The sequence below is a fragment of the Pimephales promelas genome, chromosome 9 (assembly GCF_988280905.1).
Source record: "Pimephales promelas chromosome 9, fPimPro1.hap1.1, whole genome shotgun sequence".
Lineage (NCBI taxonomy): Eukaryota > Metazoa > Chordata > Actinopteri > Cypriniformes > Leuciscidae > Pimephales > Pimephales promelas.
Window position 1 is genome coordinate 31,761,072 of NC_142777.1, and position 18,142 is coordinate 31,779,213.

At 36.6% G+C, this 18,142-nt stretch overlaps 2 protein-coding genes across 2 annotated transcripts; both read left to right on the forward strand.

Annotated features, from left to right (window-relative positions):
- The first annotated feature begins 552 nt into the window (after window positions 1–552).
- Window positions 553–13,754, forward strand: sncb (synuclein, beta). Its single transcript, XM_039649331.2, has 6 exons — window positions 553–708; window positions 1,530–1,660; window positions 5,383–5,412; window positions 6,434–6,552; window positions 10,981–11,067; window positions 12,941–13,754. The coding sequence occupies exons 2-6, from the start codon at window positions 1,540–1,542 to the stop codon at window positions 12,968–12,970; spliced, it is 387 nt and encodes a 128-aa protein (XP_039505265.1). The 5' UTR covers window positions 553–708; window positions 1,530–1,539; the 3' UTR covers window positions 12,971–13,754.
- Window positions 13,755–14,463: 709 nt separating this feature from the next.
- On the forward strand, window positions 14,464–16,617 carry adirf (adipogenesis regulatory factor). The gene is made up of 3 exons (XM_089135007.1): window positions 14,464–15,251; window positions 15,915–15,977; window positions 16,262–16,617. The coding sequence occupies exons 1-3, from the start codon at window positions 15,173–15,175 to the stop codon at window positions 16,363–16,365; spliced, it is 246 nt and encodes an 81-aa protein (XP_088991133.1). The 5' UTR covers window positions 14,464–15,172; the 3' UTR covers window positions 16,366–16,617.
- Window positions 16,618–18,142: the final 1,525 nt, after the last annotated feature.

Consider the following 18,142-nt stretch of genomic DNA (forward strand, 5'->3'; position numbering starts at 1 on the left):
ATTATACAATTAACCGTTTAACATCCGGCTTGATTTTACTGTAACAGCCAGCTCGATATTAATCCACAGAAAAAAGAAGAGGGCACGCGATCACAAAAACATATGGATGGACGGATGGACTTGTCCCTCCACTTCTGTTTGGTCAATGCATATGGTAGTTTCTCAATAGATAGATAGATAGATAGATAGATAGATAGATAGATAGATAGATAGATAGATAGATAGATAGATAGATAGATAGATAGATAGATAGATAGATAGATAGATAGATAGATAGATAGATAGATAGATAGATAGATAGATAGATAGATAGATAGTAGTTATTTGAAACACGATATGAAGGGATGTCTATGACACGTATCCTCTGCGAGTAGCCTAAGTGCAAATGACATAACACCTGACAGAACAGTATTCAGCAGATGTTAAATTTGTGCGCGCGTGCCTCATCTCTTGACGATCTCAGTCACCTTTTTATATGATGAGGAGGATGCAGCATAGTCTCACTGTGTCACAGGCCATTACAGCCGGGGACTGACACCCCCCATGATCAATACCATGAGTTACGTCGATCGTCTCATCCTCTCGTCCTCATTGGCTGAGCGCATCCAAAGGAAGGCCCACCTCAAGATCGTAGAGTAAAATTTCCTTCCACGATATTTCAATCTACTACGCAATTGAAGCATAAGGTCGAAGAAGGTGCTTTAAAAGGTACGTTCTCGTTTTAATTTTCACGTCTTCGAGCCTGAAACGCAGTTGTTAGTGTTAAATATGAACCGAGATCGTGTGAAAATACCAAAGGTGCGCTCGTAAGGACACAAAGTCCCGTGCACATCGATGGAAACGAGTATTCGCGCGCTTGTATGAAAATTAAAACATTGCTTGTTGAATAGTGTATGCTACCTGATGATTAAACGGGCAATTTGTTTGTTTTCCCCGTGTCGTGTCCAGCACATCTTCTGTGTGAGGACATTGGAGAGGTGACACCATATTGCAAATGAGTAGTAGCCTACAAGATCCATCTTCTTTTTGCGTTTAAAATGAAATATCCTGTCTGAAACACTGTCAGTAATGTGTCGGCACACATTTTTCTCCTTTATAGCAGTGCATTCGGTCTGTAAGACGCCTCAAATTGACTGCATGTGCTATTTATATTTTACACAAGCATTAAAATGTCTCTCAGGAACCCATATGTATGTCCAGTGTAAATACGCGCTTTAGGAGCTTTGAGTAAAAAAAAAAAGAAAAAAGAAAAAATGAATGTGTTAGTGAACATCTCGATGACACCTCCTGCTGTTAAAGCTGAAAAATAACGTCAGCTGATGGTGTGAATGCTCTCATCTCATTGTGTGAGCATGTTTGGGCGTTTTATCTTCAGGGAAATTAGACTCCTTTTTGTTCGACTGACAGGCTGCTATTAACACACACACACTTGCTCTCAATTCCAAATTAACCCACATTTGTCATATACAGTGCAACACAACCCCTGTTTTCATTGTGCACTGCCACATAACTTGCTTTCTTGGATGCAGAGGGGCCAAGATGGATGTTTTTATGAAGGGGCTTTCTAAAGCTAAAGAAGGTATGGCAGTGGCCGCAGAAAAAACTAAGGAAGGTGTTGCGGTGGCTGCAGAGAAGACCAAGGAAGGCGTGATGTTTGTGGGTAAGTCATGGAGCATATAATGCTCTTTTTTTTAATGCATTCATATCACGAATCAAGCGTGAGCTTGGTGGGAGTGGGAGGGACCATGAAGCTCAGAGCCTGAGGGCCAGGAGGGGGTTGCTATCTGTTTCACTGCCTCTTCTCAGAGCATCACTATAGGTTCAGCCACTATTGTGTAATTTTGTGATTGGCTGGGATATTGGGTGGGGATTTCCAAGCCTCTTACGTGTACCACATCTTATTAAAATTAATAGAACTTTTTTTTTTCTTGTGTACTTTGTGGGCATTTTGAGCATGTTTATGTCTCTGTTTAGTCTCTTCACACTAAGGACGTTTAGTTTTTGAAATGATTTTAAAATAACATTTTCTAGTGCATGATGATTAATATAGGCCTACTACATTAATGATTAAGGCTCAGACCATTTGCACATTTATTGTGACAAGCACTCTCCAAATAAATGTGGAATTTAATTGTAATATTTTAAATATTCTAATATTTTAAGAATATCTTAATACATTGGCAATGTAAAAGCCAATTATTTCATTTTGTTCAAATATATATTTGTTGTATTTTTTTTACATTAGACTTGTGTTTCTGAAACAATACGAATGTGTTGTCATGTTATACTTTAAAATATATATAGCTGCCTTTATATTTTAGAAAAGTGGTCCATTGCAAGAGTATCAGCATATTTTTAAATATGCTCTTTCCCTCATTACTTGATATTTATTTTTAAACAAAATCTTGCTATTGGAAAAAATATATATTTTTCAGTGTTTTAGAAGCAATTGTTAAGCCCCCGGCTAACTGAGGGTTTTCAGCAGGACATGTATATATAATTCATTAGGGATTTTCTTTAAAAAATATATTTAGAAGAGTATATTTTATTCAAAATACACATTAGTAAATTAAGTTGTGTTATGACAAGCATTATTATAAAGTATTGTCAGGATAATCTATCTTTTTTTCTTACTCGGTTCAGTTTTCCTGTGCACATCATTTGTGGTGTGACACTAGATCACTCATCTTTGCAATATTTCCCACAGGAGAATACATAGTTGTATTCTCCTGTACAACAAATGCTATGACAGTCTTGTTTGCGTATCATTTCTGAGGTTGTCATCACTCATAAAGTGCACATGGCATGTTTAATCAACAATGGATTTTACATCTGGAAAATGAAAAGCTCTCAAAATACTGGGCTAGTATAACATGAACTGTAAACCCAGAAAATCCATTTAATGCAACCTGATCTTATAAGGTGATCTTTAATGTACACGCTAATTTGAGAGTGAAATAACACCGCGTGAGATGGTTGACTTCTGGAGCTGATCCAGCAGCTCCCAGATCTCCTATCGGGTTGGAAAAAAGCCGTACGGGCCACATGTCACACAATTCCATGAGCTCATAGCCCTCTATATGCACAGCACTCGTGACAGAGAGCTCTCAGTCAACACTGACAGGAGTGACGGTCCAAATTCTTATATAGAATTGAAAGAAAGGAAATATATCTCTCTAAGCTTGTCTGAAATCATTCCAGCCTGCTCTTCTCGATTCCTTGATCTTTGATCAGTAAGATGAGACGTTGCTGTAATTGGAGTCTCAGAGGGCATTTGTGTTTAAGTGCACACGGTCATCCCCAGCCACAGCTCTCATTCATACTCCTCTATTTTGATGTTGAGATGAATGAATAATTGAATCCCTTCACATAAAAAAAAAAAAAAAACTCACATCTGTACCACCAGTGTCCCAGGGAGAGACAATTAGGCCAGATATCTCAAGCCCATTTGCGGTTGCTTTGCGAGCACATCAGATCGTCCTGTACGGTTTCTTGCTGTCGTTTCCTTTGCGGTGAACACAAGCTTGCACAGTGACCTGGGATGCTATGCTTGAATGGCCTTATGGGAGTGTGTGTTAGCGCATGGAGGAGGGGTGACGGTTATCTGATAGGTTCTTGTTCCACCTTGGACAATAGTTGCACACTCACACACCTTCATGCACATGTGCCACCAACCCATCTGAGGAGAGATTGAAGAGGAAGTGGCCTCTGTTAATCTCACTCTGGCTCGTTTTGTCCCACTACTACCGGTATTAATTTCCTGTCCGTCTTTCATTTATTTCCTCTGAGGTTCCTCATCCTCATATCGAGCTGTGTATTCTCTGATGTGTACTATAGTAGTATATTTACGGTTTATTTTTGCTCACACACTGTTTGTTCTCCATACATGATTGTGTGTTGTGTGGCTTGCTGGGAGGAGATGTGCCATTACTTTACAAAACAAAACTATATTTGAAGAGTTCAGATGCAAAAGCCTCTAAATGCCATTTGAAATTTTCTTCTTTAATGATGATTTTTATCACTTGTAACTTGTATATTTAAGTTCAGTAATTTGACTTAAATGGCAATGATAATTACCTATTAATTGTTATTTAATTGAAATTACTGAACTTAAATATACAAGTTTGATAAAAATCATCATTAAAGAAGAAAATTTCAAATGGCATTTAGAGGCTTTTGCATCTGAACTCTTCATTTGTGTTTTTAAAAGAACGTTCTGCTAAACAATAACGATATACGTTGTTATATGTTTTATATGCCGTTTGTCCAAATAGGAATGCAATATAAATAATATGCAAATATATATAATATTATATAAATATATAAAATATATAATATTTGATTTTTTTTAACACTTTTATTGCATTTTATTTTCCCTAAATAGCAAATAAAAACTTATAATGGTCATCAAAGCTACTTTTATTTTATAAAAAAAGAGCATAAAACCAAAATCTTATGAAATGTGTTTATTATTATAAAGAAATTAAATTTCTATATTATTATTTTAAAATATTTAATTGAATTCTATAATGGAAAAACTACATCTAGCATCATTACTCCAGTTTTCAGTGTCACATGATCCTTTAAAAAGGCTCATGAAACATTCATTATTATTATTAATGGAATATTTATAATATTTTATGGAAACTAATACAATAGAAAATTCAAAAGAACAGCATTTTTCATCATATATATATATTACTGACTACAACCTTTGAATGACATACTGTATATATTTAGCATTCCAAAAAAGAGAAAAGTTTAGTAAAATGATGTACTTTACAGACATTTCTGTCAGTGATAGATTAAACCTAATAAATCACTTGTAATCTGCCCTTTTTATCTAAAAAGATACTTCTGCCACACTGTGCATTCATGAGCAAGTCTTTCCCCTTTTAAGAAGCAGCTTTGTGTTATAATGACTCAATTGCTGTAGATGAAACATATCAGCTTTGATGAGTCATGGTTGAATGACTCTAGTTTAAACAATCTATTAGCTCAAGAGTAATTTCTCTTCTTCTCTCACTTGTAAGAAACATACTCAAACCGCGACACAGAGTGCTATTTCCCATTACGGTATGTTGTAACTCCCTTTCTAGTGCTCCTGAGGTGTATTACTCATGCTGGCTGGTTAAAGTGACAGCCAGGTCTGAGATACAGGTTCTATTAGCTCTAATGATTTTTCAGTGAACCTTTAAATGAAGCTGCTCTGGGAGTTCCAGGCTTGTATTTCACATTGTCTTTGTACTTATTGCCTGTCTGTATCGTGGACCTACTTTCAACCTTATCACAGTTCCTTCAGAGGGCTTATTTAATGTGTGTTTCTATATTGTAATGGGCTGGGTATAAGTCATTTTACAATATTTTTTTGTGTGCTTGCAGGCAACAAGACCAAAGACAGCGTTGCAACAGGTAAGGTTATTCTGCAAACTGTTCTTTAGTCTTGTCTTGTAAATAATGGATACGTCTCATTTAATGTGTTCAAAGGGCATGGCTCACAGCCAGTAAGTGGAACCGAGACAAATAGCTCTGTGTGCCTAGGTGATATTTCAGAAGGTTATTGTCTAGGACAGATGGACAACTAGAAAAGTCACAGTGTTTTTCCGTATGATTAACTGTGAGCACAAAGTCTCTAAACCACAATACCTGACACACATTTAAAATAATTAAATATTGCTTGAATCTATGTTTTAATCATCCTTCTGGATCTCATCCAGACGTAGTTTTTGACAAAAAATGCAAAAAAAAAAAAAAACTTGCATGAAGCTAGAATAAATCATGATTTTTGTTCATCCATAATAATATAATGCATTCAATTCATGAGTGTTTCTTTTTCAAAGACAGCCATATATTCAATTATTTATCTTTTAAAAAAACATTGTTGTTTTAAATGCACAGTGGAAAAAAACTATTTCAAAGATCTATCTACCTGGTCTGATTATTTAAAGTGACTTTTGTTGGTATAATCCAATATAAGCAGGCTCTGTAAGTCATATTAATAACACTTTACAATAAGGTTCATAATGTATTAATTAACAATAAGCATACATTTGTTACAGTACTTATTAATCTTTGTTAATGTTAGTTCACAGTGCATTTTAACAAATACAACCTTTGATTTTAATAATGTATTAGTTAAGTTTAAATTAATATTAATAAATGCTGTAGAGGTATTGTTCATTATTAGTTGATGTTAACTTAGGTAGTTAACTACTAAACATTGTAAAGTGTTACCGTCATATAAAGTTGTATAGAATTGTTTTTTATTGAATAAAATCCATTTATTTTCATATAACCTCATAGCATTGACATAGTATAGAACAGTTGCTTTGTTAAATAATTGATCAATTTTTTTTTTTCTTGTCACCAAATAAAGATTGAATCCCTGAGTGATGTGTTTGTGTTGGAAATGGGTTGTCTTATCTCCGGTTAGTGGCTGAGAAGACGAAGGAGCAGGGCTCTCAGCTGGGAGGAGCTGTGATGCGTGGAGCCGGAAACATCGCCGCCGCCACCGGCCTGGTGAAGAAGGATGAGTTCCCCAGTGACTTAAACGTATGTTCTTTTATATATCATTATTGATTATTCTCATCTATCATTTTATTTTCATTCTTTCAAAAATATCACTGTAAAAATGTTCAGTGGTTACCTTAAGGAGCTATTTCTACCTGATCAAACTCTAAATAAATATATATTTTGTTGATGTAGTCAATGAAATGTAGTCCGTTTGACTGTCATAATACTTATTGTTTTTACTTGACTTGACATCGATGATTTGTCACATTTCTGCAATACAATATTCCTGCAATCAGTGGTGCACGAAGTACACAAATCAAGTTCTTAAAAAGTAAAAGTACAGAGACACTAAAAAAAATGACTCCAGTAAAAGTATTAAGTACATCTTTTACATTTTACTTGAGTTAAATTACAAAAGTACTTGATTTTTAATGAACTTAAGTATTAAAAGTAAAAGTACTGAGATGAATGTTTATTTATTTTACAATTTGATATTTTCCATCCTACTGTGTTGTGTTTTTTGCTAGTTTCAGCCCGACGCAGTTATCATTTTCACGTCCTGCGCCAGGATGTTTAAATAGCAAATGCACATGTGCCCATTTGTACGCCCATGGGCGTGCTGGTCTAAAAATACAGGTGCATTGTTGGTGCGTTGCTATTTTGAGATTATATTGTTTAGTTATTTAGAGACCGTGCTAGTAATAAGCGCCTATAGCCTATATTTATTCGATAATCATGAAAACAAATCTCAGAGGACGGTTGACTATGTACCAATTTGTAATTGGCTATATGCACGCATAAGTTCCGCATTTGACGCAAAGATGCTCAACAGTTTCTGGTTAGGGAGATTAAAGTGGAGGAAAACTGAGGATTATGGCAGAGTCTTCAAAATTTACTGTCCTCCCATCTTTGAAACAAAACTTTCATACGTGTAGATGTAATTTTGTATATAGTTATGTTTATTTAATATAATTTTAAAAAGAAGCATAAACACAACGAGGGGTGTCTGTTTTATCTGTTTTTGTGACTAACGTTTCTTTAGTACAACCATGGAGTATAAAATTCAATATAAATTCTCGGTATTGCATTGGACTCTACGATCGGCGGAAGTTTTCGAGCATCCTTAAACCTTCATTGGAAATACCTCCATGCATAGAGCCCATTTGACCAAAGGTTCATTTTGCACCAGAGTTGTCCTTTAAACTGCACCCTCCGGTTTGCAGGTATACCCTACTCCATTTCTGCTCAATTCATAGGCTAGAAAATGTATGAACGCTAATAGATGCACATGCACATCTTCTGTGTGTCCATCAGACATAGTCATAGTTGTGTGTTATTCCATGAGAAATAAATGCCACCTGAAAAAATAACTCTGTATATCAGACGGCTGTACACCCTACACACTCACCTTCACATCATAACACATGCCATAATAGATCGCCGCTTATCCCACAGGGAATATTGTGTCTTACTTTGTCTTTCTGTCCTGCTGAGCCCCCTCTGCTCTCCCCTCCCCCTCGTCTCTCTCTCTTTCTCGACCTTGCCCAAGGTCACTTAGCACTTTGCATATTACTTAATAATGCACAATGGGAGGAGAAGTCGGACAATCTTCAAACTTATGCAGATCTGTTTCCGTTTAAACAAACTGTTGATATCAGAGCTCGCTGGATTTTGAACAGTAGCAGTTATAGTGACAAATGTGTGGTCTTCCTCGGATTTTCCCCACCCGGCTTAAAAATTAGTCTTGTCCTATTTGGTGACTCAGTAATCTCTTAAATCACTTAGAGACAAAAGCTTCATAAGAAGCTTGCAGCATATGTGCTTTCAGTGTTTACAATTTTAGTGTGTGTGTGTGCATGCAGCCCACAATGCAACACAATGTCGCTGTCATTGATTTTAAGTGTTCTAGTGCATGATTTATGCCATCATCCCAGTTCATTTGGAGTACAGTTATTATCATAAGAAAAGTGTTTGATGGCCGGTTTAAGTGTGTAGTTTAGCGGTTTTGAAACTTACGAATGTGTGTGGGTGGTCAGTGCTAACTGTGTTACTGTACTGGACTGTGCCATTATGTGTGTGTGTGTAGACTAGAATGATCTTGTACATAGACACACTCACAGTGCCATTTGTGCCACACACAAATAGCACAGTCCAGTCTGATTGTGGGTCGTTCTCAGGAAACAGTGTCACTTGTGTGTTTTAGTGTCCACATGTCTTACTACTGATTCAAATCTAATTGATAAATAAATTTGAAACATTTAAATGTATGCTTTTAATCTGATTACATGCCACTTTTCATGACCCCACATTTAATACCATTACATTTATTGTGTAAATATTTTAATTAAAAATAGCCAAGTTTTTACCCTCCGTTTACTTTTAGAAGTTATTGTACCCGTGACCTTTTTAAATTTTAAATTTAAAAAAGTGTTAATTACAATTTTGTTGCAATTTATAGTATAAAATGTATGACATATTAAGAAATGTTTTTATAGACCGTAATTTAAGAATCTATATCCTCCGTTGCTCCGTACAATAATAAAAAACATGATTTCCTACTATAAGAGGATGTCAAAAGTTTATGTAGGCCTTTATTTGTTGTTTGCGTAAACCTTGCACTACACAAATTTACTTATTATAATTATTTTTATAGTGGCTTACATGGTGTACATGCCTCAATTTATACAGCACAATGGGTTAAATGAATAGATAAAACATTATTTCCTGATGACGATAAATTGTTTGATTTATCCAACCAGTCTTTTTGTGTTCATACATTATTTGCCTCTGTCCAGTCACCTAAATGCATAGTTATGGTTTTTTTGCTGTGTTTACTAAGTGCAAAAACTTTATTGTCAGACTAGCTGGGCCCTATCGTGTACCCGGCACAATTGACTTTTTCCACTGACGTATGTATCATTCCTATTTTGCACCCGTGCAAAGCAGACTTTTCCCTCCACAGTAAACTAGGGAATGAACTTGCGCTCCCTGGGTGGTACAGCGCAAATATGAGGCATGTTTTTTGCAGTTTTGCAGTTCCAGAAAACAATTGCGCCACTGACCAGAAAACCTGGTCTAAAGTCACTGGCGCGTTGCGCGTACATTCAGATGCTATTTTGAGCGCATGCTTGGCCATAATACAGAGTGTGAGCCATCAGAGGGCGCAAGAGTAATTTATCCCGCTGGTAAAATAGCAACACCGCCCAAGACCCGCCCACAAAGTTACTTGCACTTCGCGCTTGATACTTGCGTTTCAGATCGTTAAAATAGGGCCCTTAATTTCCCTTAACAAATCTAATCTGCCACATCTGGGAAAGTCAACGGGCATAGGATACAGTACTTACATTGTTTGTTTGAACAAGGTGATTGTTTTTTGTCTCTTCATTGCCGATATGTGGCATTTAGACAGTCGATTTTGTTCAGTTCAGGGTCATGTCCCCCCAGTCCCTAGTGCCATCTGTGCCCTTGAATAGCATTGTTTCTTGATTGACATGAAGTGTTTGACAGGCTGTGTTGTGATATTCGGACTGTAGATCGCTGAAATATGACCTAATTGACTGTGATAGCTCAGTTTAAAAATAAACCTTCCATTGACCCAGAACTGTAAAGAAAATCTTAACTACTTACTGTATGTAGGTAATGAGGGTCTCTCTTTCTTTCTGGCAAGACATAAAATGGAGTTTGATTAAACATTTATTGGGTACATATGAAGATGTAGCATGCTTATTAATGGACAGTGGCAGATACACCACTGATATATATTGTACATAGAGTAAACAGCACCTGAGACAAGTGCTTATATTTAACGTATATATACTGTATAAATGTGGAAAAACAATTATTTTCAACCCTCATTCTGACCCACTGTCTGAAATGATCTGTTTTAATACTTGGCTCATTTAAGGCTTGTGCGTGGAGTATGTCAGAAACTGAACTGTGAACAGTGTAGACAGCTTCGGTGATTATAATGGGTTCTTTTTGCTTTTGAGTGTACTGTACTGTACAGTGGAGGCAAATGTCAGCTTGAATGCCTGGGGACATATATATATATAGTGATGTCATGAATCCCACAACATCCAATCAAACAGTTTTTGGAGTTTTTTTACATAAATGCTTTGTTTCTAAAGAAGAGGACAGTTAAAACTTGCACTGTGTTTTAATGGTACAAAGACCATGTCAAAAGATTAGGGCAAATTGGCTTTATGCCCAGCTGCACTACTTCCTGAACTTCAGCCAGCTTCTTGTTTCCTGTCTGCCATTATTGGCCAAATTGATTAATTCAGGTGTGTCTGATTATTGTTTCCATGACTACTGAGGTCAAGCACACCTGAATGAATCAATTTGGCCAATAATGGCAGACAGGAAACAAGGAGCTGGCTGAAGTTAAGGAAGTAGTGCAGCTGGGCATAAAGCCCATTGGATTTCTCATGTCATGACATTTAATTGGTTTCACATGTGTATTCACAGCCTGAGTTTGGTCAGGAAGCCACTGAAGAGCCAATGGGAGAAGGTCTCATGGACCCTGAGGGACAGACATATGACGAGACTCAGCAGGTAAGAACACCAGCACTCACAGTGGCACCAAGACACACAAATCACAAGTCAAATCTCACATTGTTTTCTTTATGCTTGTATAGTTTTATAGCTATAGGTTAAATTTAATTTAATAAAATTCAAAAAGATACCGTAAAATGTACATTATCTATGAAATGTATTTATATATAATTATATATAATAGCATTAATTATATTATTGATTAAACGAAAAATACATTTTACGAAGTTAGTCTTGTCTCTTATTAGTCCACAGTCTAATTCTCCTCACATTCATTATTTAAAAATGAAAGCATAAAATAATGAATAATTTCATGTACACTTTTTCTTTGGTAAAGGACCCATGTAAAAACAGTATTAATAATCACCCTTTTATTTAACATTAATAAAATAAATAACACTTTATATGTATACACACACACAAACACACTCATTCCATCCTTCACAGAATTGTAATATGCAATTTAATCCCAGACATTTTTCTCAAACGTGTCTTCGGCATCTTTCTGCTTCCTCCCTTTCTACTATCACCCCTCCCCCTCCTTCTGTCACTGCCATGCTGGATGTGCCTGCATGGGAGTGGCAGTGATATCAAAAGCCCTGTTGCATTGTGGGTAGCAGATGAGGCTCCCCCTGTCCTGTTGAGGATATGAGCTCTTCTAGTAGATCCCGAGTGGGGCCATCAGAAAATTATAATGACATTTAAGATGTAAGGTATCTTCAGATGTCAGATCTTCAGACATGATGTGTACTTACAGTATATTCATTTAAATAAACCAGATGCTTGTGATCTGAGAGCTGTAGCTGCCACCTGCTGGGGGAAGTAAGGCAATGCAACAGACCTAGTTTACCCAGAAATGAAAATTCTGTCATCATTTACTCACCCTCGAGTTGTTCCAAACCTGTATGATTTTGTTTTTCTTCAGTTAACACAAAAGAGATTTTCTGAAGAATGTCAGTAACCAGATAGTTGATGGTAGCCATTGACAATAATAGTATTTTTTTTTTATTCCTACTATGGAGCCCATCAACTGTTTGGTTGCTAACATTATTCAAAAATATTGTCTTCAACAGAAGAACGAAATTCATACAGGTTTGGAAAAACATTTGAAAAAATTTTGGGTGAACTATTCCTTTAAACAATCAATGCCATAGGAAAAGCATAAAGCATATAAGCATATGTATAATTATTTTATATATATAAATACATGCTTGTAGATATTTAAGAAATATTTTCATTTATACACTGTATATAGATTTATATATAATTTATATTATATAAATATAAATATTTATAGAAATAATATTTTTTTCTTAAATATACAAGCATGTGTGTGTATTTATATATATATATATATATATATATATAAACAAAATAATTATACACAGTGCACCCACATATATTATGTAAACACAAACTTTTATTTTGGATGCGATTAATTGTTTGACAGCCCTGGTATTTATTTAATAGCTAGTCTTATTAAAACCTGTCTGAATTTCTTTCTTCTGTTGACGAGGATAGACGATATTTTGAAGAATGTTAGTAACCAAACAGTTGATGGGCTCCATAGTAGGAATAAAAAAACACTAATAGTCTTTGGGCTAATCAAAACCTATATGTTAGATATTAAAGAAAGTTGTTTAACTACAGTGAAAAGAACTGTAGTTAAATTTCAGTAAAAATGAAGCTGGTAGCACTTTACCAAGCTGGTAATTTTCATTAAAACAATGCATTAGTATTTTTGTAAGAAATGTTATGCAACCAATAAATGTAATGAACCATATGTGAGCTCATTTCCTTGTTGAAATCAAGTTGTTGTGAAACCAATTCTTCTCATTTTTAAGAAATGTCATTTTTCTGTTTCTACTCACAGGACAACCAAGATTATGAGCCAGAGGCATAAACTACACATTCCAAGTCCAAGTCCAGCCAGCAGCACAAAAAGTTTCTATCAATAACAAGTACAAATCCTAAACACAATAAACCCTGTTGCAAAAAAGAGAAAAAAAAAATCCAAAAACATAAATACGTATTCCAGTTAATCCTGCCGAGAAATGTTCTTCCTATCAGATATATACTTTTATTATGATCTATTGTAAATGTCATGTTCTGACGGTAACGTGTTGGATGTATCTCTACGCTGACTGCCGGAGGGCGCTCTGTCTCGTTTCCTTGACTCCCTCCCAATGAAACGAGACCTGCCCTCCCCATTGTGACTCTTTGTACTTGTGTACCTGCATTTCTATACGCGTAATAGATGTTTCAGATCTTCCAATAGCATATTGGGGGTTCAAATATCTTTGGGTAAATATGATATTATATATAGCTGTGTGCAATGCCTGTTTGTGGGATTCTACTTTTATTTTGTAATATTGAAGCAAGTCATTTATTTAATGTTTCTGAAGTAAGAGTTTTATACGTTGTGACTTTATAGTTGCTTGTGATATCATTCCAGTGGATTATTTGTTAGAATTGGGCAATTTGTATCTGTGTGTATGTATGCGTTTGTGTACTGGAGATTTTAAAGTTAGTGTAAAGTGTCTTGAGATGTTTATGGATGTCAGGTCAATATGTGCTTTACAATGCTGGAAATGTCAATATTAAGGTTTCTGTGTCATTCAAGACAGAGAATCCTCTGTATATAAAGAAAACAAACAAAAGAAATCTTTCTCTTTCTTTCCCTGAAAGTAAGTCTTTGTACACTCTTTTATGCCTGGTTCAGATTACACTATTTTTTATTTATTTATTTATTTATTTTATTTTTTTTGTCTGTTACGATTGTCACTGTGTCAAATTACGCGATTTTGACTCCTAAAATCGTGTCGGACAAGACACAAATGAGACTACACGTTGCTTCCTGACCAGTCATCGCATGCCGTCTTTAACGGCGCACGTGATGTTGTCGAGAAGGCGAAACTAGTTGCGAGTGACTTCCGGAAACGAACGTAAACAAAATATGGATAAAGCGGTTGTATTAGCTATCCTGTGTTCAGGAAGAAAAAAAAAAGAACAAGAAAGAAAATCCGACAATGGTCACGTTCCTGGATTGCTCGGCATTGGATTGCTCGGTTCAGCTTGATACACGGTATGGTGTGTGAAGTGGTTGAATTGCGTGCCATCACGGCCATTGCGTGAGACTTGAGAACCCTGCTCGAAGAGGACAGTATGGCTGTCAATCCTCCAAAGAAAACTTGAGGTAAAATTGTTTTCTTATATATTTTTAGTTTTAACGTTAGCACCAGTCTCTCTTTCGTTTTGCCATTTTTGAAAGTTGTGTAGGGAAAAGCTTCTGTGCTTCTATTGGTCAACCTCATACATGTGATGGAACCGCCATGGACGACCAATAAATTAAACATGATAGTGTTTTTGTCGTGATGTCGTGAAGCATCGCAGACGCGACGTAGGTTGTCGCCCACTAGGCTATGACACGCTATACGAAATGATACGACCGAATCTTGCGTCCCGTTTACCCATCCCCACGACACCCTAAGTCAAACGGATCATGCTAAAATCGGGCTAAAATCGTGTATTCTGAACCAGGCATAAGGTTACGTTTACACGACAATGCTGTGCTAAAACACAAATGTTTTTCTTTGTGATTTGCATTTTTAAAATGATCTCCTTCCCACTGAAGTGCATTATGAAAAAAATGTGGGAATGTTTTCATCAAAAACCTTAATTTCTTTTCGACTGAAGAAAGAATGACATGGACATCTAGGATGACATGGGGGTGAGTAAATTATCAGCAAAAGTTTTTTTTCAAAAGTGAACTACTCCTTTAAGTGTGTCGATCTTTTGGCTTCCAGAAATGTATACATCCAGAGAGCCCTGTCCCCCGTCCTCCCCACCGTCTCTTATCAACAGGAAGTCTGGCTGTGTCTCAGAACGTAGTGCTCCATACAGACATGCTGAGCCCAGCAGAATCAGTACTGTGCAATGGCTGAATAACTGGCATACCTGCATAAGCCGGGCTCCATTGATGGATTAGCATGTGTTATTACAAGAGAATGTGGTGCCCTCCGGAAGCAGAGGGTATTTAAGGGCCTGCTGGCAGCATCCCTCTTACGCCGAGCCGCTAGGACTGTGAGTGTATGTGCTCAGTATCATGGCTTCCTTTAAGAAGTCTCTGGAGGGGCTGAAGAACACAACACAGTCAGCCACTAAAGGCGTCACTGACAGTGCAGGTACTAATGGATGCACACTGCTCATCCTCTCTGTATGTTTGGTAACGTTCATTTATAGTTTAAGAAAGAACGGCTGACTAATTTACTTATGTGTTTTATTGTGCCACAGATAGATTTTTTTCAAGAACTTTGACCACCAGATTTCATTATTTAACTTTTTATTTGTTGATTTATGTTTTCATGTATTATTTTATTATTTATTTATTTTATCTATAATTTTTAAGATTTGATTTTAACATGTTTTTTACCTTTGTTTTACAAGATTTCATTAAACAGATACAGGATTGCAGAATCCAAAAAATGTCTGTTTTTTTAAGATTTGCATCTTTCAATTATATGACATATTTTCGTCAAATTTAATTGAGCAGTTGAGTAAAATAATACGACGAGTAAATTGTAACAACTGTCAACCTATTTAAGCCAGTCTACTAATACTACTAACACTCAATGAGAGTTGCAACGTTAGTCAACAGAAGGTGTTAAAAGGACCATCACAATAAAGTGAAACCAACATTTTTTTTATTTCATTTTATCATTATTATCATTTTATTTATTGTTTTCCATTTCACCATGCGTTAATGTAATTTTTAGATGCTGCTTTTTGAGAGACCCTTTCCCCATTGCGCATGAAAAACATCCAGCATATTTGATATGTTATTTCAGTTCAGGCATCGCAGGATGTCGTGCACCAGGTGGCAGAGTCTGCCAAAGAAACCACCAGTATAGGTAAGAGAAAGCTGCTAGCTGACGAGTCTGATATACATCTGTACAGAGATAAAAATGCACTTGTGTTTGTGCTTGATATTACAGTTTGTGTATGCAAATCATCTACAATCGTATAATACTGCACACAGAATATTCTGTGCATAATTTTGTCAAGCCATAATGTTTTCAATCTAAAATTGTATTGATTTGCTTATCTCTATCTATTTACTTGTATGTTAGACAAATGCGTCCCTAACGGATCTCTCCCTCTCTGTGCACGTGTGTGTGTGTGTGTGTACAAACAGCTGCTGAGGAGGCGTCCAGACAAACACAGTCTGCTATAGGCACCGCTGCAGAAAAAGCATCAGACACCATTAAGGAGTTTGGACAAAAAATGAGTTCTAAATAAATGCTGCACTGCTCAACCAATTGGACATTCCCTCTATAGATTCAACTTTAAACTTTGTGAAAAAAAAAACTATTAATAATTAGCAACTTTGCAAATGTACTGGCTTGATTTCATCTGCAGTTCCAACGCAGACTATGCCTAAAGATTTAATTTGAGTTTAGTTGTTGATCCTCATGTTTCCTGTTCAAATATGCATATGCTTTCAAAATACACGATACATTCCGTTCAACTGCTGCAGTGTCTCTTTATATCCATCTTACGTGCATTTCTATTCTAGTGTAGACTAATACGAAGACGTGAGGATATAGAGTATGCAAGAACACGTTCACTCTCTTAGTGAAACCTTCTATTATTTTTCTCAGCTCCCACGTCACTGGGGAGGAGGGGGGATCAGAGGAGGAGGTGGTGAACTGTTGCTATGGCAACATAACACAGATAGACCACAGTGAAAGAACTTTCATTGAAAAGTGCCTCGGGGCATTTCCTGCTATTCAGTATTCCTGTGGATGTCAAGACCAGAGATGATGTTTTTGATTATGAACAATAACCCTTTAAATAACGTGCAAAGTGTTGGCTGCTATACTCACCTATGTACGCATCCTGTTTCAAACATGTTGCACTGCTTAAAATCAGTGTTTATCAGTTCAGTGAAACTGCAACAAAGCATGGCAATGGATATCCTTTAGATGCTTTTTAAAAACTCATTTAGTTGAAAATAAACATCTTCATTATGGATGTATTTTGCCCTGTAGATGAACTTGTTGGGCTGTGTTTAGACTGCAAGTCTTAATGCACAGGTCTAATCTTTGGTTCACCCTGTTTACATTCATATTAGACTAGGGGTGTAAATCAGACAGTTCATCACAATACGATATGATATGATGCCAATACCTCAAAAAAAAATTCTGCGATACGATTTGATTCGATTCAGGGCTATGTTGATTGATTTATCGATATTTAGATATTATGTGGCAGGTGTACAAATGTAACTCATTACAAATGTAACCTAAATATATAACATTAACTTTTTATTAAACTCTTTGCAAATTGCAAATTGTACAGCGCTACCCACAAGGCGTGGAGACCCTACTCAACTCACGTACTCGTTCCCTCTTCTAGAGAGAACCGAGGTTACGTTAGTAACTAAGTATGTCCTTTTACAAGAGGTTCTCCGTACTGCGTAATATCTTACGCTAGGAGAACAAAATGTGGGATCCAACACCAAAGTCCCAAGGGCAGGTGCTTCAGGTGGCTCTTACAGTGTATAAACACCAGGGACTCACAGAGAGTCTGAGAAGAGAGGCTAGAAGCGTCATTCCCAATAAGTAGCATCCTAAGGGAGCTAATCACATCAACAGTGCTCCACACAGTCAGGGTGAAAATGTTCGGCTTGAACGGTATGGGTCTTACTTTTGCCCATGGAGATATTTTACCGATCAGCAAGGAGTGCTCAAGCGGCTTCAGTATTCTGAGCCAAAGCAATGGGGCAGACAGTACTGATCTTTAGACCGAAAGTATTTTAGCCTGTAAGGTGGGAACTTCTAGGTTATAAAACCTTATAAATGTAGACGGGGAGGCCCAGCCTGCCGCCATACAGATATCCTTCAAGGTAATCCCGCTAGACCAAGCCCACGACGAGGCCACGCCTCTTGTGGAGTGCGTTCTGACACCCAAAGGACACTGCAAGCCTTTAGAAGTGTGTAGAAGTGTGTTATTACAGGGCTATGGTCTCCCACAGACCTAGGATCAACAATTCACTTCAACAGTCTTCCTTTCA